The following is a 25584-nucleotide window of genomic DNA, read 5'->3' on the forward strand; positions in this document are numbered from 1 at the left end:
TATTCATATGCTTAATTGGTATTTATAATTCATCTTGTGCTCGGCGGTGAAGGAAAAATCGTGAGGAAACTTACATGTGTCTTATTTTATAGAAATTCTGCCACATGTGTATTCCACTAGCCCGGATTGGAACAGCGTGGTGGAATATGTTACTAACCTTCGTCTCAAAAGAAGGCCTTACCCCTGCAGTGGGAAATTTAGAGGCTGTTGTTATTTTTGTTGTTATAGTTATTGTTAATAATTCTATGGCGTATGAATGAGGTATCATCTCAACGGAACAAATATATTTAATGAAGGCATCGGTGGAGTAATTTAAAAACACATATTTTGTATTTTAAATATATATGTGAATAGTCGTACTAAGTAATGCTTTATTGTTTTGACACAAAGATTCACATGGTCACCCTTGCATTGGTTTGGGTGGGGTGCGTCAGGATGGAGACAAGGCGTGCTAAAAATAGCCTATCTATATTAAGAAAACTTTTTGTACTATTAATACAAGTATATAAATGTCTTTCACGTGTCACACTTTCGGGAGAAAACTTTTGTGATACGGAAGTCGGAATTATACGTCACTAATATTACCATAATACCATACCATAATATTTACCAATTTTGCCGTCCAAACGCCATCAAACTATGGAAACAGTCATCATTAGTTAGCCTATTTGAAGGTCTCTGTACCAAAATAAACTCAGAATATACATATAATTACCATCTAAGTAGATGGTACTAATTAAAGAACTGTTACATTTAATTAAAACGCCACAAAATAATGTAATTTAGTTAACAACAGTGATTGACAGCCATATTGGATTTAAAATTATGTCACATTGCTACATTGTATATCGACTACTAAACTCTAATTAGTGTACAACATACTGGTAAACGTTTTTAGTAATATATTATCTTGGATTTCATTAAGTATAATGATATAGTTGCTCATAAATTATTTGAAAAACCATTCCAAGTCGAGAAAGAGAAATAATGCTGTCAATTAGTGGAAAGTGTCACATTAGAAAAGTCTAAATTATCATAGTAGTATTATTTGATTATAATCAATGGGGTATTGCTCCTTTTCCCATTAAAGTATACTGAGACAAAAATGAACGAATGTTTTAAAGCATTACAAAAAAAGTAATAACTTTTAAAATAAAATTTCATATTATGACATTATTATACATAAATATATATAATATAAAAAAACATACGCTAATCCAAACATAATAAGAACTCTACATAGAAACACGAATAAACTAATTCACCGCATGATAATAAATTTCGAAGTCTTAATTTCGCAATGTTATCGATACCAAAGTTCGTTACAAAAACGTTGCGAGTTACGAGACGAGATATGTGTAGCGATAAATTACAATAAATCCCCGACAACACGAGGGGCACAATGGGTGCCGTGGGCGTGCCGGTCGCGAACCATCCAGATAATAGCGAGGTGAATCTAAAGAGCCAAGTCGAGAACATTTTGCCATGTGCCTGAGCGATGCTTTCGAAATTGTACGTACAAACATTCGCAGTAAGTTCAATAAATACTTTCACGCGACCAACACAAATACCGACACACTATACAAATATACAAAAACAAATGTAAGAATATAAATATAAAAAAATATCGCCACGTAATTCCACTAACGTTGTTATCTTTGACAAAGTTCTGGTCTATCAAAACCAGTATTTAAATCTCCTTTCGTACCTATATGAAATGTATCAAATTAACTTTATGTATACCATTTAACGCCATTTAATTTTATAGGCCTTGATCTTACATTGCTTGTCTACTTTTTATGAAGAATCATCGTAATTTCTTTTAGAACTGACTATTACAACTGCGTAATGTTTCATTTCAACACTTAAATTTATTATTTTACAACTAACGCATTCTACCTTATCGAACGGATTAATCAAATTTAATAATAGATCTAATGGATAAAGTCTTAGGAATATAAATAACAATCAAGATCTACAGATAGGCCGTTTTAATTTTATTTGATCCCATTTAATGTACTAATACTTGCATTTGCTGAACATCTTTGTAATAAAGTCAAGAATAATGTTAACACAATATTATACAGATAATATAATAGTAATTCTCTAAAATGTAATTAATACGAGACTTACAAGAACACTCAGCGCGTGACATATAAAATGCAACAACTAAGCTTCGAGCGAATCACGACCGGAGCTCAATTGAATATTCAATATTTAGCTTAGATACTACTGTCAATGCGTGAAATTGTGTTTCGATAAATGGACGGATTTAAATAGGACTGGATATCCTTAATAACAAAGTAGACGGTACAAGCTTTTTAATTCTCAGAAAGGTAAAGGATTTGGGGCGTTCCAAATGGATTTTATTCTTATTCTTAATGAGGTAAAATAAAAATAGGTCGACTAACGAATTTGAACAGTGGAGATACAGTGACGACAATTATCGCAATTAGAATTCAGTAATTGCTAATTTTAATATGAAATAAGATCAACTCGTTTATTTCTTCTAATTAACTATAGATAATGCAAATAATATCAAAGTACCTACGTGAAAAGGAAATAACACAGAAAAGTATAATGTGGACTTTGAAACTTGTCGGAACACGTCGCAATTTATCCTCACATTTTACATTCGTACTCCCAACGCCAAGTTGATGTCCAACAGCCTACGCGACAATTTGCGCAGGCGGCCGACGAAATTTATAGTCGCCTTCAACTTGATCTGTAATGTAAGTCTCGAGAGCCGTTGCTATAGGCATTTTGGAAAGCTACACCAACTAACCCAGGTGTTCCGACTTGAAGCAATAATGTTTCAACAGGTCGATCATTTTAAGTGAAAACGCTGCTGTCTGGTGAAACTCTACTGGTAGCGAATTTTTACGTATATTAAATTATCATTTATCACAAAAAACATACTCGGTGAAATATTGACTTCGTACAACATACGGCTATTACAAAGATATCTCGACAAATGTAACAATTTAATTACTTCAGAGGGACTAGTTACGAGACAGATTGTGTTGTCTGGTCTGAATGGACGTAACATTAATGAATTTGTGTGGGAGTTCCATTGTAGACTCAATTATGGATCGAGAATGTAGCTTTTACAATAATAATGAGAGAAACTATAATAGCTAAATAATTACCACGTTAATATATAACATATAACAATATTTTAATACGCCCATCTCTATTTTTCTTAAGATGAAGAATTGCTGTGTAACCATCAATACAGTGGGTAATTGTGTAAAAGCTAGCAATAGGTATTTGTATTATATATCTCTAGTTAATTAAAATTCCTGTTAATCAATCGTTTGCAATTACAATAATTATTTATGAACGGTTCGTATAAACTATATTTAGTATACAGTTAATAGCCGGATCTATTTAAGAGTTTTTTTTATATAGAAGACGGAATATAATATTAAGATCCGGCAATCTATTCCGCTCGTGTCACGGCCCATTGGCTGCGTTCAATGCCACTGGCAGTACAATAAAAATGTTATTCGCCTCTACGCATTAGGAATATCGCAAATGTAAAACAATAAACAAACATAGGTGCACAGCAGAGGTCACGATCGTTAACTACATTGAGATTACTCAATGTATCCACTTGAGAAACATGAGGTATGTTTCATAAATTCCAACTTTCATCATTCGATATATCATTAACTGTTATCATCAATAAACGAGCGAGCAAATAGAAAACAATTCATCATTGTCAATCAATGCGCTTGCATCATTACCAAGCCGTCTGAAAATATTATTGATTTCAATATTTAACCTACCACGAGATAGAATCGGATAAATCAAAATGTTACTGTAAATATATCTTCATAATTTCGAAAACATATGATAAATAAAAAATAATAATATAATAGTACCTACCTACATCCAAGTTTTTTACTAATAACTATTCTACTAATTAAGTAAAGTATTTCCTTCGTTAAATATGAAAATAAATAAATAAATAAAATCTATATATAGAAAGTCCAGAACGCGATAAGATAAATCTAAACCATTAATAACCAGTTGAACGCTGACAAGGGAAACTAGAAGGCCGACGTCACGAGAGTAACGACCGGAAAACATTAAAATACATATCAACGTCTTAAAATACGACAGCTATTTCTCAAGGCAGATCTTTGAGCAGATAAGGCTATACGTACTGCAACTGATATTGCTCGCGCGCGTCAGATTCACATTGCAATAATGATTGAATAACGTTGTGCCAAAATATCGTCAGCGCTCCTAAACAGCCATCGTTACGCTTCCTACGTAAATGCATGCATAGATAGCACCCATATATAATTTTCTCTTTTTACTTTCAGAGTACTTGAAAATTGCTTTTGTATTCAGTTTTAACATTTTAAAACATACAAGCTTTTAGAACGTTTAAAATAATGTATTTTAAAATGGAAGCAATTACGTCAAAAATGTTCGCGCAGTTCTTGCATCGCTTTCGCTCGCCGTATAAATTTATTCGTCCGATCGAAACGTGATCGTGGTTGATGGTATCGTCTAAACACTCGGCCCTTTTAAATGGGAACGGCCTCTAAATGGAAGTGAGGCTAAGATCATTGCACCCGCCCTGTTGGTCACTGAATCACAGCCTTTCTCTTGTCTGTCGTCTGTCTGGGCGAGGGGCAGCCTCATGGATGCGGTAACACGGTAACACTTTCACATCGCTATTGTACTTACAGCATTCAAATACGACCAGTCGGATTTCAGCTTCTATTTTTAGATATGACGCCTATAGATGGTGCGGAAAAAAAATCACGACAATGATCGTGATTGCTGAATGGAAAATATATTTTATGTAATTGGGTTGATACGTTTACGCACATTTTTCCTCTTCGAATTGAAATCGAATTTATAAGCTCGAACAGATATGAAACTAATGAAAGTAACGATCGAGCTTAACTAGTCGTACAATTGTAGGCGCTCGGTCATCATTATGACATTATAGAACCAACGAGGCAATATAATAAATAGCTATAATTAATTAAACCATTTAAAGGTGAACGCACGCGTAATGTAATGGTTATCGCGTTGAAAAAACAAGCAGTTACATTTGAGGCACCTTACTAGTAAATTAAAGAAAATACGTGCTTTCTGAGGACGATATCGAAATTAGTAATATATTTCGACAGCTACTGTGACTCATTTGACATTCGTAGCAGTTTGACTTTACGCTCCAATGAATATAATGTATTCAACAACAAATTCATTGATACACATAAAGGAAAATATTTATAGGTACATTCCAATAGCAGTTTAGTTAGACGCAATATTAATCTGCTAAATGGCGAGACAAGTAAATTAACTGATAAAAAAAAAACATTGTTCGTCTTAGAAGTTTCCTCTACTAAACAGTATTTTTTCGATTTCGATTGTATTTAAGCAGTTCACGACCACCACAACTAGTAACAAAAAGTAGACGTGACGTATGATAATGACTCAGGAAACGACATAAACCCAAGTTGAGTGGTTAATGTAAGTATGTTTGTTGGTTGTTAACACAAGATTACGTATGGTTACGTACCTGTTGGGTCCGTCTAGAATCTATATAATCGTGTCAACGCAATATTTTAATTATAATAACGGATAGCATGGTAATTAAAAGATAAAATATTATAATCATATTAGTTTATTTTAGTTCATACAAAATGTATATTAGCCTAGTTTTTTAAATAAGTCTTAAAAAAGATCACGATTAATAATCTCAAGAAGGCGTCTTGTAATTAATACAGGAAGTTATTAAGAAAGAAGGACATAATCACAGGTTATATAATTCATCAATGTCGTGACCTTGTTTTGAGATAAGTGCGCAGTTTTGTAGAATCTAATAAGATTATCTCGTTTTATAAAAACAGCAATCTTGTTTATAAGCACGAAATGGATTATTAAAAATTTTATCTAATTAATATTACAAAATGATTCGTTTAAAATCGATATATAATATGTTGTTTGATTGTCTACTAACTGTGTGACGTAATGGATTTTAAATTGGTCTCAGACATGTTGAGACAAGTCTGACGACAAGATTCAACATGATCAAAAAGCATGACCAATCAGTATGGTTTGTTTTTTCGTTTAGTAACTTCCCGGTGGTATTCATAGTTTTGAAACGTATTTTTCATTCCTTGAGTTTGCATAGCTATGCAATCCATTAAGTGGATGCAAATATGCAGATTGCAGCCAGTGAGCAAGTCCGTAATTGTGGTGCGGAGGGATGTAGGCTAAATAGATCTCAGCGGTTGAATTTTCAATGAGAAAACTACAAGGCAATCCTACTAAAATAGTGAGTTAAAGACTGTGAAAACGGCTGAGGACCTCCTCTCCTTTTGGTAGATGGTTTGGAGCTAGAGTTTCTCGTGTTCTTACAAGCACTATCACGTGTTTCATAAAATAGAAGGCCGTTTCTCGTACGTTGAACTCTGCGATCGTTTAAGATATTAATCTCATAGCGTTTCTTGATTTTATCAGGTAACTAAATCAAAATTATTAATTATGACCTTGACAACTCACGAGTCGAGTTAAATAATCTCGGGTGTAAATAACCTTATGTGAACAGAGAAATGTACTAAAGTCTTGCCTTAACAACCGTGCAGATGAAGAGTACTGGAGCTGTAAGTAGGGCGGTATTAAATACCGCACTTTGAAACCAATACATGAGTTTAATCTAGATAAAGCCGTATTATTAAATAAGCAACTCGCAAGCAATGCAAGCTGACTTTAATGGTTACAGATAACGAAATTATATATGTAGCATCGTACGGCCAGTACTTACGTGAAATTTGTTTTCGATTTTTCGAAAGCCATAAGTTAACATTCATGTGCAATATTTAAGGAAAATTTTCAAAATTATCCGGTGACAAATCTTTTCACATTTTAATAGGAATTTTACTGATACTAGTTAAAGTAAAGCTTATATAATAACCTACATTAATCATATCTAAAATCAAGACAACGTCCATACGCAGCCTAGTCAATTAAATTTTTATTGTTTTATTGGCTTCTACGCACAGGGTCTCTGGGAGACTTTCTGTTTTACGGATAAATATATTTACAAATTGTATCTCTTTTGTCGAGTTTTGGGACTGAGATAAATTATATTTGTATTGTGCTTGTTCGTACGGAAAAAAACCAAACGTTTATAAAAAAAACCATAACGATGCTACAATCTAAGCAGCAAATCGCGTGTAAAACCCCCATTGTTTTAGTGCATAACGCGACAGTTTCCGACATAAGTCCGCTCACGAAATGGCAAAGTTTAAGTATATGTCTAGGAATGATACCAAACCATTTTAGCACCAAATATTTAAGACAGCTTAAAGATACATTAATAATGACATATGGTCTTTGTCTATCTACACCCAAAGAAGAATATTTAGTATTGTTGTGATCCGGTTTGAAGGGTGAGCGAGTCTGTGTATGTATAATACCCTAGTTCCAGCCCGCTATAAATAAAAAGCTATGATCGTTAATTTGCAGCAATCGTATCACTAAATAAGATTACAAACAATTATAAATCACGGCCAAAGCATTGTGTTGATATATTATTGTACGTGCTTTCGTTATAGGGATATAATACTCCTAAATTCCAAAATTTGAAGCACAAAACGTTACTTGATATTAGCATTGCTTAAAGAAACAGTTAACAAGAATACAAAATTTCTTCATTAAAATATAAAGAGATATAAATTATATACTTAATTAGGTCGAAGGCTTCACAAGTTTCATATTTTATCATAAATTATGATTAAAGATAACGTTGGCTTATTTATTGGTCGCAGATGATATTATTTTTCTCAGGCTTATTAAATTTTAATGCCTTACCGAAAAACCAATACCTATCGTTTTGTTTCATTATATGTATATATAGACTTGTGTATAAAACGATAATGGGTTTTAAAATTTTACTCAGTGATCAGATGGCTATTTACTTTGCTTATGTGTGTGTGTATGTGTTTTTTACAGACACGAAACGATTCATTTGATACAAATGCAATTTAATGATTCTCAAAGAATCCATCCATCAAATTGTATTAGACGAAACTTTCGAGCAAAGTTAAAATTGATTGGCGTCTATAAAAAGTTAATGAGAATATCCCGACTTTCTTTTGCACATCTTTTAATAAATCGACTTTAAAATTTCACTTTCAAACTAAAAGTACGCGTCAAACTAAATAAAAGTAACGGTGACCCATTGAGGAATATATAATAAGCAATCTTGAACTTGAAATTTGCTATTCAAATATGATATTTATGTATACGTAATAGGGTTTTTATGATACATTAACCATGCCAGTGGATGTGAAATATCGGTGTCAAACAAATGGAACGAATCATGATGAATCGGCATCGTGTAGGCTTGATGCCAGTCGTATAAAAACTTTACACGTGACAAACTCACTTCAAGGAAGACGACTAGTGCCCTCGGTAGGTACCATTCGCTGTTACTTTGGTAACTAGATTTTCTGTAGAAAGTGTTTTATTTATATATAACATTAAGTACTATTTTGTGTTTTAGGGGTTGATCTGTAAGTGGCGTAATAGTTCATACTAAATTTCATCAAATTCGTTTTAGTGGTTTGGCCGCTAAAGAGCAATACACAGAGTTAATTTCGTATTTATAATATAGTATGGATAAGATTGTATGATTGTATTTATCATTATGATATTTATCTTGATAAGGATTTGTTCCATTTGATAAATAATTGAAATTTATTTTCCCTTTTTCCTGCATTATTTCAAGTAATAAAGTACCTCGTACTCGTATACCTATTAAAGATTCGAGAACAAGAAGGCGGTCATGAACTTTTCTGCAAATATTTTAGGTATCGACAAATGTTTCTGAAAGTTTTCGTGTATCTGTAGTTATGAAAGCGCCCAACCCAACAATTTTCTCACCTACTGTTTCGTCACAATAAGCCTGATCTAAACTACGCAATTTATAAAAGAAATTGTTCAACTTTCGTTTTGAAATAATACCATAAAATAATAAGACTGTTCATAAATGGGGTAGTAATGGGGATAGTAATTTTTTTGTAAATGTAAAGCTTTAGATATATTACTGGGCCGACTTGGTGAGAGGGCTTTTCGATGGGTGGAGGAGCCCGCCTGGATAGATAGTATCCACAGATCAGACATTCAAACGCCAAATAACAATATTTAGTTGTTGTTGTCTTCCTGTTTAAACGAGTGAGCCAATGTAACTACAAATACATTGGACCTAATATCTTAGCATGCAAAGTTGGTGGTGCGTTGGTTATTTTAAATATAGCAAATATCAGTCTGTGGTCGTGACCACTTACCGCCAGGGGACCCGTACCATCCATATAACATTAAAACAGACAAAACACATCACACTGACTTTTAAAAATGAACTATCCAATAACAGTAGTGGCTGTCTGAAGTTGGCCGTATTCATTTCGAAGACAATGAGTCACGGACATTCGTTCAAAGAGATCAATGATCTCATCGATATTAACAGATTCCCATGTTTTTTAATGACAGCCAATAAACTACGTGACCTGGATAATTGGAGATTCGCATGCTTAATGGAATTAGGTATTGCTAATTAATGTAGTGTTCTCGTCATAGCTTATGCCACACCTATAGAAGTAGTTACGTTTCCGAATAATATTCCTAGAAATGGAACTGGGTATTACATAATTGCTAGTATTGATATATATCATAAAAAATTTGGGATGTATTACCAATTTGAAATCATATGCTCAAGTCTACAAGAGCATCGCAACTTAGTGACCTAAATGTGCATAAAGTTAACACACATACATAAGGTAGCTATGATGCATCAAGCTGATAGCGAATCATAGCTAACTCAATCCGTTTTATAACATTTGTAGGTACATTTAAAAATTAGGACTCTATAATTAAAATGAATTTTACCAGCTTATATTAACTAGTATTAACATCCTCTGTTATGTATATGTGAATCAATCAATTAGCTGAAACTGTACCATCTCCTTTGATACTCTTGAAAATAGTAAATAATGTCGACAAGCACAATATGTATAGTAATTTAATTTAATTTTGCCACAGAGTAAAAACTTTTGTTATTTAACATCTTATACGTCACGCTTTCCTGCCATTTGTGAGAGTATTTTTTTGAAAAAGGGACGGAAGTGTGTAACAGCAAGAGAAGCGCGCGCTATTTGATTCGACCAATGAGAAAGCGTATTGTATGTGTTTCCCGGTAAAAGATACCAAACCATTTTCATAGAGGATTTAAATGTTGCTTGTTATCAAGGTGAAGTGTCAGATGTCATATCATCACTTCTTCATCATGCCACTTAAACAAGATAATGACAAGAAACCAAGAGTACGATTCGGTTTAATATGTGTTATTTTCACTTTATGTAATCAGCTATAAAATTGTGACGAAACGGAAAAATGTCGTCCTCGTCTGGAATTATCGAATTTCATTTCTAAAATAAATTCTAAAACATTCGCACGCTTTCCTATGAATTTACATTTTAAATTTACATAGCTAAAGGTCGCGCGTTTCTCATAGCGTTTGTCAGCGATTAGAAAAAAATACATACACAGTTATATATGTCAAGATGCAAACTAATGAAATGACATTGGACTACGTCTAGGTCATAGATTCGACAATTGACGAAAGCTAGTCTCGAGCACGAGGTCGGGCCAGGAATAGGAGCACCTATTTGACAGACGTATCGTTGACACTCAATTACTGCTGCTCCTAATAGATTTTTCCAATCTTCGTGTACGTCGTCGCCGGACTGGTAGAACGGTTAGCTATGCAGTTATGTCTAGACTCAACATTCGATTTTGAAGATATGTAGGATAAATGGTATTCATCTAATTAAAATAACATTATCCTAATAAACTATTTTGATTGACTATCGACGTATTGACAAAACTTATGAATGAGGAATCATTCGATCATACGTTTATATTGTAACGAAAGGATCTGATAAGAAGGAATTTTTGGAAAATGAACATTACGAGAGAGAAAATTTTAACTTCTTGCAAATTTTACATGTACGAATTTACATCGCAAATTTAAAATACGCCATAATGGCTGACAACTTTTGATAAACGAGCACGATATAAACGTATAGTATAGTATAGAAAGATTTTAGTTTGCTGTTCCCAATGATAATCGAAAACAAAAATCCAAACCACACATCAGTAGAAATGCATGAAATCGCGCACATCTCTTAAATAAACAAGGCACAATGTAATTGCTGTTCCACGAATACGTCATCTTTCGAAATGTATTAATAGCGTGTCGTTGGTTCAAATAAACTTGCAAGTTGACAAGATGTGTCTTCGAAGAAATGGCGGGTTTGTTCGGTTCACGGAAAACGATGGAAATGATAATTATTGAGTAATTAACACCTAAACGGCGTCGGTTACCGTGCACGCGGTAACAGGAACGTCTATTTCGCGTACCGGTTAAGATTTGCGCGGGCTAGTCACTTGTCAATTATTTTACCGACAAACAGCAATAATACTTTTTCTTTTCTGATACATATAATTTTAAGCATTGAGCAAATAAATTATCTATATTTCTGTGTTCCGGTTTGAACGGTGAGTCAACTGGTGTAATTGCAGTCAAGAGGGAATTCTTATCTTATATATTCAAGGGGGATTTTATAAGAACTTTTGAGTCATGTTACAAAATAAAATGTAAAACTGCCACCGATTCCGAATTTAGATCCAACAGAGAAGACCAGCGATTATTCGATTGACGGTGTATTTATGGTGTAATGTATTGTTATGACTTGCAATGCACTTTTTTATGGACAAAGTTGATTACTTAATAAACGATCTATTCGTTTCCATGATGATAACGATTTAAGATCAAAGTTTAATTTGCTAAGGGTTAAAAATGCATATGGAATATAAAATAACCTATAATTACAGAATAGTATGTTTATAAGTTGTGATTACATGTACTAATAATATTCTCCTGAATGACTTCTGTCATGGAGAATAACACAGTCAAATCAACTCGTAATCAGATGGGAAGTTAAGTTGATACGCCCAGATAGAGTTGATGCACAGGAGAAATGATTTGTGGATTTTCCGGCAAAGTAGAAATTGATAATGTATTCTTACACTACCAATTTCAATTTCTTCTTCTGGCTACATATTCCTAAATTATTAATTCAGTTTCAGAGGAATTTGACAGTACTCGGCTTAGTTCGTCCGAAAATTTGGAAACTTGAGAATATATAATAAGTTGAGAACAAAACTTCGCATTACCGAATTTTAGATTTATGCCACTTAGATCAAACTAACAAACTCTTAAGTAGGAAAAGTTTATGACTTGGATTGAAACTTTTAAATACAAAATACAATATAATCCCGCTGATGTGCGCGGTGAAGTCAATGGAAACCTTGTCTACAAACATTTCAATGTGTATAGATGAGATGGCTGAATATATGTGACTAAACTGAATATGGAATTTTTAATTTGTTACGACCAAGAAAATTAGAAAATCTGCAAGTATCTCATCATCACCAGCCAACGTACTTTGGAAAAGTAAGTTGGAAATTGATATTAAGACTTTTATTCTAAAGAGGCGAAATTAAGTCGTTGATCTTGCTCCATTTGGTGTTACTGATAAATTTGGCGCGCGGAAACCTCGCACCTAATGTGCCTTATAAATGTGTCACAGGTCCATTCAACACGAAAATTGATTTTTTTAATTATGGAAGGTACTCTGCAGAAAATACTCCATAGTTTCTCTTAGTATTGTATTAATTAATAATCGAGAAAAAAGCAATCAATCTAATTCAAAATGATTATACGCCTGAAGTGAATAGCCAGACCTTTCTCCGGCAGTGGGACACTCGTAGAATGTTACTGAACCACGAATATGAATTACCTCATGTTGAGTAAGTTACAATTAGTTATTACAGATGTTTCGATTAGCATGAAAAATGACCCCAGGCCTAGAAAGCGACAGTGATTTTTGTTGCGCAAGCGCCGAATCGCCGGCGGTCAGTGACCGGCGCGGGCGCAGCGCGGGGAAAGTCGCGTTACTAAGTAATGACTGTTTAATTAACTCTCGTGCGTACGTTCAGACTATAGAGGGGGGTGGCCACGAAATTAGCCACGACTTAGATTAATTAATTTTAACAATTAGTCTGAAATCGAATTATCTGCAAGTCTGAAGGGTCATATGATTGAATGTAATAAGTTCTTATATCAATACTATAAAATAGAAAAAAAGTTTTTAAGGCATTGATGGCAAACGGGCAGTAGGCTCACCTGATGGAAAGTGAATCTCACCTCCCTCGTTTTACCGGCTTACAGTCGGTCTTTACGATATGATAAATGTAATTTTACATTCAAAAGATATAACCAATCGACACCTAAACAGATTTAATCAAGAAAACAGATACAAAAATTTAAATATCATCATTATTAACTTAAAAAAAACTAGTATTACGAGATAAAAACGAATATTTAATTGTCATAATTATTAACAATATAAAACAGGCATTTATGTATTTCATAGGATACACAAACTACATACTCTACCACGAAACATCAAAACTTTTGCCAGTTGGAAGGGTGAGTAAGCCAGTGTTACTGGCACATTAACAACATTTTAGTTCTCAAGGTTGGTAACGCATTGATAAACTAAGAAATGGTTAATATTCCTTACAGTGGTAATGTCTGTAGGCGGTGGTGACCACCCACCCACCTTTAAAATAAAAAAGGCGCTTATTATCTATCTACTATAAATAAACACCTTACCGCACGCCGCAAGGTTTTTTCGTCTGTTTATTAAGATATCACTCAATATCTCCCGAAGTATCGGTTAAGTAGCAAAGTGTAAACGGTAATTTGTATTTACAGATAACGCTTACAATTATTTTTATTTATTTTGATAACGATTGGCATTGTTCCGTTTTCGTTAATGTTTTCCTCTTTTTTGTTTTTGAAATAATCAAATGTAACTCTGTCTGTCTATCTGTCGCTCTTTCACGACCAAACCGAACCGAAGCAAACTTCAAGAACTACTAAGAACAAGGCTACTTTTTTGCCATACACATGACAATCAACATCCTAAAACGCAAGCGAAGCCGCAATCTATTGCTAGTATAATAAACGCGTGCTGAAGTTTTGCTTGATCTTTTGGAGATCTATTTAACTTACATAGAAAATTTTGGCAGCGCTAGCTTGGAAAGCACCCAGACCGACAATTTTCTTTCCCACTAAGTCGATATAATACGATCAAATATATTCAACATATTAACCTACTATTGCTTTATAGATTACATACCTACTGAAATTACAACCATATTTGATATGGTAAGTACCTATACATTGTGATTGTCTTTTAATACAGTAATTTTCATGAATACCAAAACTAGTTGATGTATTTTATATATTTAGTAGTGACTTACGATTATAGGTAATAAACATGACAAACCCAAATACTCTATACAAAGTCTAGACAGCTCTAGACATTATTCATGAAATAGTTCGATTACTTACTGTATATTTATTGAGTCATCACAGTAAAGTGTGATGAAACATCTCTAGAAAATTCCATCTTCTAAAAATAACCAATTCGAAATAGATTAAAACACTAATTGCTCTCTCAATTAGTTAACACTATAAGGCATTTTTAATGTTATGTTTATCAATTAACAGAAAGACAATTTACAAACAAGTTTACATAAACATAATATTATTAGTTGATCGTTAAAAATATTAGGTGATTAAAGAAAATCAACAATAACAAATATCAATTATAACATTTGCTTTAATATATTACAGGATTCTGGAATATATTTAGATATACTAATAGTAATATGTAATTAATAATTCTCTTTGAAAAATATAAGGAAAACATTTAAAATCAAAGTTTACTGTGTCTGTGCGAATATTCTCCACAGTAACAACAAAAGCTTATCATATCAACAAGTTGTAACTGATCAAAAACATTATTTTATGTATCATGTGAAAAGCAGATTATTACTCATTAAAATATTAGTCATCATATTCATGTTCGATGTATCAAGCTTTCTCGCTAAAAAAAATATTTAATAGAAGAATAAATTGTATGGACGAGCATAAAATAATTTTTGCATATAAATGAAATAAACAATGTATTTATTTTGGACAGTGTTACATTTAAAAAACTATAACAGAAAGTTTCCATACAGATTTCAACACATTTTGAAAAACAGTAACATATTCAGAAACAGTCATTCAAACAAATTGTCAATCAATTTATAGGTTTGTATATTAGTTAGAAGTACAATATTAACACTTTATTTACCTTTTTAGATATAATTAAGTATTACTTTCGTTTGTTTTCATTTTATTTTATGGCCACACACGGTATCTCACATACTTTCACTATTTATTCCGAGTTTAATATTTTATCATATGATAACCAGTTATGAACAAATAATTAAAAATGGTGCTAGTAGAATTAATTACCTTACTAGATATCTGGGTTATGTATTTATTCTGCTTACAGAAGAAAAGTAACGAGGCTAACTATCTTATATTCTTTCTATTTCTATTCGTCCTTTTAAATTCCAAAGTGACTAAAAATATATATGATTTTTTCAATGTAGTTTTACGAAAACAATACACATCGTAAATTATATTAAATATTGGTATCAAATAGTAATATGTAATGTAAATTTTAAAGCACTACTATAACAATATTTTGTTATAGAAATATTTAATAATACTTTGAATTCAATATAGACCACATTTTATCTTATCCTTGGATGAGCAAGTGAATTAAAATGTATTTTTTGTAGTTATTAATAGCACAGTATATGAAAACCACATTAATTAAATATAAATAATAATAAGTGTTTGAAACAATATCTGTGGGTAAATAGTTTAAGAGTACTTGAATTATATCTCAAATAGTATTTCTTTTATATTAATTTGGGATTTTATTTTATTATATCTATAATAAAAAGAAAAGATAACAGCATCTTTGTGTTTTCAGAAAAAAAACCACTGACTAATGATTTAAAGTCAATAAATATGTATTTATATTCATTTAATTTATATTATATACAAAAACAATCCAAAGACATAAAAATATTTCTAATTCAAAATTATTATTTATGATTATAATTATATTGTTATGATATGAATTAAGTAAAAACATATATATACAAAGCGAATGAGTCAAGTTTAATCATTTTACGACAAATTAACTACGTCTTATTTTAAATATCTGCTAACCTTGTGAATCAGCTGATGATACCTTTGTTCTGGCCTACATTACGATTATTTCGTCAATTATCTACTTGCTCTCAATAAATACAAGTACTTACCTCTTCACGACGTTTGAGCCAGCGGCCGCAGGGACTCTCCTCCAGGATTTCGCTCTCATCCTCGGAATCCTCTCCACTTTCCCTGGGCGACTTGCGCTCCTTGTCGATGCTTCTGCCGCCCGACATAACACTTTTTTTGTAACACTACAGAAACAAAGGTAATCACCGCACAGTCAACAAATAATTCACTGATGTTTTTACGAAGAAAACACTAGGAAATATTTTCAAAATACACTTTTTCTTGTAACCATAACCAAGGTTGCAAGACTAGATGTCACTAACGTTTCATCCCAAACCATTATTTGTAACACGACACAGAATAGAAAGCTTTTTCTTCAAAATGTAAAGATTAAAGATTTTTCTATATAAAGCAATACAACGCAGTGAGTCTAGTGAGCTTACTCATGATAATTGAAATAAATTGTTCGCCGGCGTATCTCTCGACGTATTTCTATCCGACACAAATATAAAATCAGAGACAACTTTACTTTTTTTGTCTTCTTAAAAGTCATAGACAATACTCTCTATATTTAAAGGTAAGTTATTTTTCTTTAAATATTGAAAATAAAATATAGACATAATAATAGTTTTTTGATTATTTTCTATTTATATTAATTATATTTACTGCATTTATATAAACTTAAATATTATATTAATTTTTTTCAGGCGCCATCTATGGACACATTATAAAATCGCTACGAATGTCAGATATTAGATAATAAACAACAATAATAATAATATTGTAGTTATAATGATATATATTTTTTAATTTGTGTTTACTTATGTTTAATTTTAAATTATATTATTATGATATTATATTAAGGACAAAAAAATTGCAAATAGTATGATCAGCGCCATCTATCAGAAAATGAGAAAACCATTTGTTATCTGGACTCAACGAAAAATACTCGGGGAAAACTTTTAGTTTCCTTTTTGGCTTTTGGTCTTATCAATAGATATAATTTCAGATTAGTAGATGGGGCTGAAAATAAAGGTTCATAAAATATGAAGTTATGTTTTGCAATTTAATTTGTGTCGTGTTATTGTTTGCAAACTAAATCAGTCACTTCGTAAGTACTAACTTTATTTTTCATTTTTGTTAAACCATTTCGGTTATTTAATTAATATTGTTTTCAATTATATTGTATCTATCTATTTATAATCTTGGAGCTGAAGACTCTCTTTGATCGTAACAAAGTAGGAATACTTACTATTGTGTAACAAGAATGTTATGTATAATTACATTAACATTGATCACTTTGATATAATAGTGTATAATCATTTAACTCCAAGTTTCCGGCTCCACAAAGTCGAAAAATACTTCTTGGGCAAGGTATTCGTGTTCGGTTCTTTGCCAATTAATAAGTGCAAATCATATGTAAAAAAATATTATTAATAAAGCCTACAACAAAGCCTACAACACAAGTTTAAATAGCTGATGTAATTTTTCGGGAAACTAATTCTTATTGAGGCGGGATACTTTTTATACTGAGTTTTCTGCCAGTTCTTTTCGGTAGAATCTACATTCCAAATTGTTGCCAATGGTAGTTTCACTATACCTAGTATATAGTTGTGTGTGTGCTTTAAAAGCCTACTTGAATTTGCTAATGATGTCTGTTGTAGGTTTGGTTTAGTTCGTAGATCGTACATTACCTCGTATTTAGTGGTGAAATTGCATTAAGTAATCGCTATTAGTGCAATATTTAATTTTTTCATGTTGCAAAATGAGTGAAAATGAAAAAGTCACGTCTACTGCTTTGCTTGAATACATGCGTGTTAACAACCTTAATTACCAGAATACGTTCAGGAAGTTTCATAGGTAAATTAATTTGAAGCTGCCCGTAACCGCCTTGCGGAAAGAAGGTGGTCAACGGGTTTTCAAATAAATGTTTATATCAGGGCGCTATAAAAACCCAGGCGTTATAAACGATCGATCTATTAGAACACTACAAAAACACAGATAAATTCGTTGGAAAATTACGAACAAAGTATTCTACCGTACAATAGGGAATGCAATATTTGTATTTTTGTGTTTATTTTAAAGAACTCAATATAGCATAGACCACAACTATATTAAAAATCTAAAACACTGTTATTTACGGCAAAGAATGAGGTTTCAAAATGTCAATTTAAATTTTCGCGCGAAAACGGCACTATACGTCACTGCTGTCTGTGAATGCCCCTCTGATCGTACTTGTCCTCGCTGGCTTTCATACTTATGGATGTTTTCTCGACCTATGTGATACTTTTTTTGTAAAAATTTAAAACGGGCTGTCGATACCACGCAAATAAGCTTTGTTGACATATGTTTGTGCCTATTTATTTCAATAAATTTTTCAAATAAATGGTTTTTGACAGGACCTTCTGACACTAAACCGAGATAAAAGTGGTTTCAAGCTGAAAAGAGGAATCTGGAGTCTGCTTTCACAAACCCAACTTCCATTTTAATTCGAAGAACGCAATTAATTTTCGTTTCAATGTTCATTTTTTTACAACTATCACCTCAAATAAGTAGTCATAACAGGAGTGACGTCACTGAACGCTCATTTAGTGTTTTAAAATACGTTCCATTTCACGTTACTTTAATTCGTAATTATTGTTAAAAAACAAAATTATATCAATTATTAACCTTGCAGTGGCCCTTCTTTTATATTTTTTTAACATTTAAATAGCAAATTTTTCATAAATATTATATTTGCATGTTCCCTATACCAAATAGATGTCAAATTCATTTAATTAATATTTACGGGTATTACCGGCTTAATTGAATGCTTCTTTTTATCTAGTATAAACACACTGTTCTGGGAAAAAACGGAAAAACGGTCTATTTGGAATGCTTAACAACTAATTTCATATAAGCTAGGATAAAAAAGTATGCCGGTCATTTGGTATTTTTATTCTAGCTTACATAACATCTTAACACATTTACTTGAAAAAATGGCTTGGATGTATCTTGGTAAAGAGAGCAGGTCCTATGATTTATTATTTTACGTGAAATCATGAAATCTACACTTGTGAAAATGTAATAGAAAATAAAATATAAATCTTCCTGGGTTTCTTTTGCTGGTTCTTCTCTGGTCAAAGGCGTTAATTTCCGAAACGGTGGTAGATTTTTGACTATTAATAAGCAAGTCTGATCACTTCCATATTGATTAAGATTTTTGACTTAATTTGACTTTGATTAGAAGATTTTGAAATATAATTAATTACACGTAACTGTTTTTAATGCCTGTCCCAAAGCAGTAAAGATTGATTACTTATTATCATGATTGTTTAATGGAATTATTTATTCAAGCCTTTTTATTTCCTTATTAATAATAGTAATCTAACTAAGGACCTCTCGACGAATATAGGCCTTGCTATAGCTATTAGCTATTCGCATCCAGTCTTTGTTTAGGAACTTCAAAAATCGTCTTCCCATCTTTCAAAATCAAAATAAACTTTATCCAAGTAGGCTTTTACAAGCACTCTTGAATAGTCATTTTACAATTAAGTGAAGCTACCACCGGTTCGAAAAGTAGATTCTACCGAGAAGAACCGGCAAGAAACTCAGTAGTTACTCTTTTTCAAAAAATATTATAAATAGTCATGTTAGTGAATACAATGATTTAAATGAATATGTCCTGCTTGGAAGTCAACAGGTTTTTTATCATCAATGCTTTCAAGAATGGGTTTTGCATAAACTATTCATACTAACGAAAAAATATCTTATTGGTAGTCATGACCAATCGTCATAAGGTGGTCCATTTGTCAGTTAGCTTAGCTAAATAAATGAATAACACGCTAAACCAAGATAAGAATCGCGAGTACATTAAATGTAGTGCACAATAACATCGAGAAGCGCATCTTCACTGATGTAACGCTAATTAAGGGCGATTACATTAGAAGTAAATGCTCTCAGTGAGTAGTACCCTTCTAGATACCCTCAGATAAAACACGCTCATATAAAACTGCAGAATAGTGGCGTGTTAAACGCGATCGTACGTTATAAAATACTAAATTTTTGTTTTGGAATTTACCAAGTGTTACTAATAAATTAATAAATAAATTACATTATTCATTAAAGTAAGTAACGCCTGAAGTTGGGCTCGGGTTCCATCATAGGACACTAATATTGTAAAGAACAAAAAAAAGCGAGTTTCTTACCGTATTTTCTCGCTGAAGCTGATTTCCGAAACAGTGGTAGTATTTAATTATTGACGATTCAAAAACGCTTCATTGTGAAATTTACTTGAATAAAATTGATTTGATCAGTTAAACCCAGTAGATGTTGTTCTGTTTGTGTGTGTACATCAATTGTAATGGTGATCGATTGATTTAAAGTTGATGTGCTGCAATGCAATCCAGTGGCGAGTTAAAATGAAATGGTCTCTATAAAAACCTCCATGAAGTATACGCGCTAACTTTCATGGTGATTGGTTTAAAGAGATCCTTGAAAAGTGACGAACACTTTTATTTACTGATACAGACATTTTATGAACATCTATTTTTATATACTCATTTGATATAAATAAATAGTGATTCGATCTTAACGCTTCAAAAAATCTTTATAGTCCAGCTTGAGAAGGGATAATTAGCCCGGATTCGAGTTCAAATCTGGGGATAGAAAAAGTTGCTGATAATTTGATAGTTCACAGAAAATGTTCGTCATTTCGCCATAAATCTCCAACAGCTTGCTCGTCTCAGTTGCAGGCGAGGACGTCACATTTTATCCGGGTTTATGCCTTTTTTACGACACCTCATAACTGGCTGATGGGAACTATACGAGACTTATAATCAACTCCAATAAATTGCAACGCTTTCAGTTCTCTTTTGAATTCACTGTATTAAAACAGAATCGACTTAATAGAACATGATAAAATGCAATATTGGTTATAACAAGCCTTATAATTAATGAATAAATTGTACAAAGACTCAGGTCTCAATCCAAAAAATGAAGAAGTCAGTATTGTGAAAATAAATTGTACAATATGAAAAATTGTATAAATTGTATAAATGTAAAAAAATTGTACAAACAACTTTGAAACTCCCAATTACAACTACTTCGCAAGTAATTTAATAAGTAAGTGTTAATGTAAGTCGTATATAAATAAGTAACTATGGAACTGATTTCGATAAGCAATTATATCAGCAATAGCGATACTCTCGACCCAATCTGGATTATAAGAACAGCATAAACAATATTATTGATATACAAAATAAAAAAATATTTTAATTCGTTATTTAAAAAAAAAACTCAATTCCGAAGACATAATTGAATTCGATACTCTCGATTCGATAAACATTTTAAACAACAGTAGCAAATAAAACAAAACCGACGCGCCGTTTCAATTAAAATTGTTTTAAGTTTCAAGTGTAACACAAAATGAATAGAGAATTTAACGGGAAGACCATTATAAATTTGCGAATAAACGCCAAAAACTTAGTCGAACTTGCCACTCTCATTACCACTAATAACATTTCCTCTGGCTTGCCATTTCGCCGGCGGGACTATCTTCCTTGGAATTTAAATATGTATAAATGCATCAGATTGCAACTTACGAACTTAAGCGATAAGTTTTAGCATCGTCTTCTACTAAATACACTGTGCTCCTGCGCTATAAGTGTCTTAAAACTTCTGTTGTTTCTGGGTTCAAGGTATAGCATGTAATACTAGTCCCTTCTAGGTGATACCCAGCTTTTCGGTGTTTCATATCTTATATTTTGCCTTTCTATGATCTGTGGTAAAAGGGACGGAAATGTGTAACAGGAAAGCGACGAAGCGCTCCTGGTGAATTGACCAATGAATGCCCGTGGTGTTAGTAAAGTATTCTTCCTTCAGATGGTAGCAACAAACTTATTACCAATATAAGGTAGATGCTGCACATCATAAGTGACTTACTACCGTAAAGCTAGTTTACATGGTGGTAGGGCTTTGTGCTAGCCCGTCTGGGTAGGTACCACCCACTCGTCAGTTATTCTTCCGCCAAATAACAGTATTCAGTATTGTTGTGTTTCGGTTTGAAGGGTGAGTGAGCCAGTGTAACTACAGGCACAAGGGACATACCATCTTAGTTCCCAAGGTTGGTGGCACATTGACGATGTAAGTAATAGTTAATATTTCTTACAGCGTCATTGTCTATGGGTGATGGTGACCACTTGCCATCAGGTGGCCCATATGCTCGTCTGCCAACCTATAACATAAAAGAAAGAAAGATAAATATTTCGATGATGAACGATGCGATATGCGTGTTGGACGACTACCTTTAGGAACAACTGCTACCAGACATGATCTTTGAATGCAAGTGGTCGGTTAAACAAACTCTGTATTCATAATTACAAACTCACTGAAAGTCGGGGATCAAGTCATTTACATATAGAGCGTTCTGATGCGGATGAAATTTTATGTGAATAATTTAAATACTTATTGTTCGTATTGGCCGATAACCTAAACTGTTTTTATAACTGTGAACTAATTTGTGTTTAACTTTTTGTATTTTAATATACATTTTTTTTAAAATAACAATAAATCTACCACAAAAGAAAAACATTTAGTCCACAATACAAATAACCATCAATAATCACATTACATCGTAATAATTAAAATTGCAATTCTCAATGTGTCAACTCAACTACGAATCTCCCCCGCTTTTTTTTTTAAATGGAAGTTGTGTGACTTGACGCTGATGTTGCTTGTTTATTGCAATAGTTTATATTTCTTCAGAAACGTGCTATGCGCGTCTCTTATCAAACAACTTAAAAAAGGAGGAAGTTATCGATTCGTCTGTATTTTTTCATAAATTATAATCTTAATATAAATTATAATCTTAATTAAGTTATTTTAATGAGCTTGCATAGCATTGCCAGCAAGCATCTCAATCTTAATTTTTGGATTGCAAATTTATGTCGAAAAGTTTGCATGAAACTCTACTACGACTTCTTCATTGACTTGTAGTTTGACTCTGTCGAGTAGTTTCCTTGGTGTTAATAGCTTTTATCGGATCCTGGATTTTTCACTTGATTCTTGATGTAATTGGGCCAGTTTGTTTAAAATGCGGTCATGTCTATATGTAAGCGAAAGCTTCCTTATGATAACAATAAGTTCCAGATAGATAATATACTAGTTTTATAAATAATAAAAATAATACTTCCTAAGATAAGTACGCTACAGTTGTAAGCTTTCTATGTGTGTACAGGTATAAGATTATTGACAAGAAATTTGTACAAATATTTTAATAATATAGCTAAGGCTTATAGTGAATGTATCTATTATTGTTTTGGAGTCGATTGATATTTTGGATGAGTAAGAGGTCGCTGGCTTTGATGATCCGCGTTACCATCAAGATGTCCTCGAAGTGCTTCATAAGTGCTCTGACGAGTAGACACCGGTTGCTTTAAGTTTGGTCTTGCTCTCTGTTGCTATTAGTGAGGATATACGCCATTTATCTTCTTCTATATCTGTTCTATATTCATCTACAAATATAGACTATATGAAGTACGGCCCCACGTTGGGCGCCACTTCATGAAATGTAGAAACATTTTAATAACAATAAAAAGTAAAATGTATATACGTTATGAACTCATCAGCCAATCGGATATTTTAAAAATAAATGTTAATACAATAGAATTTAATAAAAGTTTAATTATTATCAGTCATCAATAATATGGAATTCCGAACTTATTAACGTCGACGAAGGCGGAAATCAGATTTAATATTAGAATTCAATTAATATTGAATGAAGCTTAATTCGATTAATAATAAAATTCAACAATTATTTTTAATATTGTAACAAAATTTAAGGAAATTAAATTGACTTATCTAACCTAAAAAAAAAACTGCCAGTCTCTTCCATTCTATTGTTATTATTATTTTATGGAATAGGTTGGCGGACGAGCATACGGGCCACTTGATGGTAATGGTAAGTGGTCACCATCACCCGTAGACAATGACGCTATAAGAAATATAAACTATTCCTTACACCGTCACTGCGCCACCACTGTGGCGTCCATCTGATTTGATTTCTCCGTAAGATTTTCTTTTACTACTGAGCATACGTGATTGAGTGTAAACACAGATTATACACGAAATAAATTGTGCTTTTTCGGCTTTGAATTTGGATTCCAATATAGATTTCTAAACATGTCATGCTAAAATATATAATCAACTATTTAAAATATCTTTATTAATTAGATCCAATCTGACAACCTTACTAAATCAGTAAGAATGATGTCGCGACAACTGAATATAAATGAAAGAATATGAAAGACTTACTCGAACAAAATGCAAGTCAAACTCTCCTTTGAGCTGTTGTTTGCAAAGCTTATGTCCGTATTCTCGGTTCTTGCGTTAATTTAATTAAACCCGAAGAAACTAGCGAAAGAACCACATCGAGCCCGTTAAGGGCTTGTTTTTAACGTCTTGGCCTGAAAAGAAATTAAATGGCGTTTGTTTTTCGTCGCAGTAACAAGAAAAGTTTGTAATTTTAATTGAGTAACTGCTTAATATAGTATCACACATACTACATAGTATGAAGAGCAGTTCGAAAATTGAAATACATTTAAGATAAATCCAGAATATATCAGATAATATTGAGTTTTTTAGTAGCACTGAAGTCCTTTGTATGAGGAAATCAGCGTTACGTGAGCCAATTCCGAGCCAACATTTGGACAGGATTCAATAGCAAGTTTCAAATATGGCTTCATAAAAGATTTATTGCTACAATACAAAGTTTCGCGTACAAGTATTATAACAAAGTAACTTGTTAGAGTGAGTCCAATACTCTTTACTAAATTATCGTGGGTTCAATACGAATGTTGATAATGTAATCACGCGTCTCCCAGCAGAACGGCTAATTTGAATAAATTTATAATTAGAGAAAACCTATTAAATTACTATATCTACTACAACAACTACTATGCACTTAGCTTATCTCCGTGAATGTCTACATTGACCAAAACGGTGACTAAAACATTAACATTAGGATGATTACTGTACAAATTGACGTCGAATGATATATTAGAACAGTATGGTGTGATAAACTAATTATAAGTTTCAAAGTTTGTTAGAATAGGCCTTATCTCAGAAGAATTATCGTCCTATAGGCTGTTATATATACTTGAAAATGCTCTAGGTATATGCTTGATATAAATGTCACCACAAAATAATATTATAAATAATTAATAATTGCAAGAAATTCTCTAGTTATAAATACAGTTTTGTACTCTTTCATTGAATACAAATAAAACCATAGGGATACGGTTCTTACCCAA

At 32.4% G+C, this 25584-nt stretch overlaps 1 protein-coding gene across 1 annotated transcript in view; it reads right to left on the reverse strand.

The window, feature by feature from the left end:
* LOC124533691 (nuclear receptor-binding protein homolog) overlaps positions 1 to 16808 on the reverse strand; it is a 69441-nt gene extending 52633 nt beyond the window's left edge. Inside the window, exon 1 of the mRNA XM_047109135.1 lies at positions 16336 to 16808. Coding sequence (XP_046965091.1) covers positions 16336 to 16461 — 126 coding nt within the window. The 5' untranslated portion in view covers positions 16462 to 16808. The remainder of the gene's footprint in view (positions 1 to 16335) is intronic.
* Between the last annotated feature and the right edge of the window lie 8776 nt (positions 16809 to 25584).

The sequence above is a fragment of the Vanessa cardui genome, chromosome 11, assembly GCF_905220365.1.
Source record: "Vanessa cardui chromosome 11, ilVanCard2.1, whole genome shotgun sequence".
Classification (NCBI taxonomy): domain Eukaryota; kingdom Metazoa; phylum Arthropoda; class Insecta; order Lepidoptera; family Nymphalidae; genus Vanessa; species Vanessa cardui.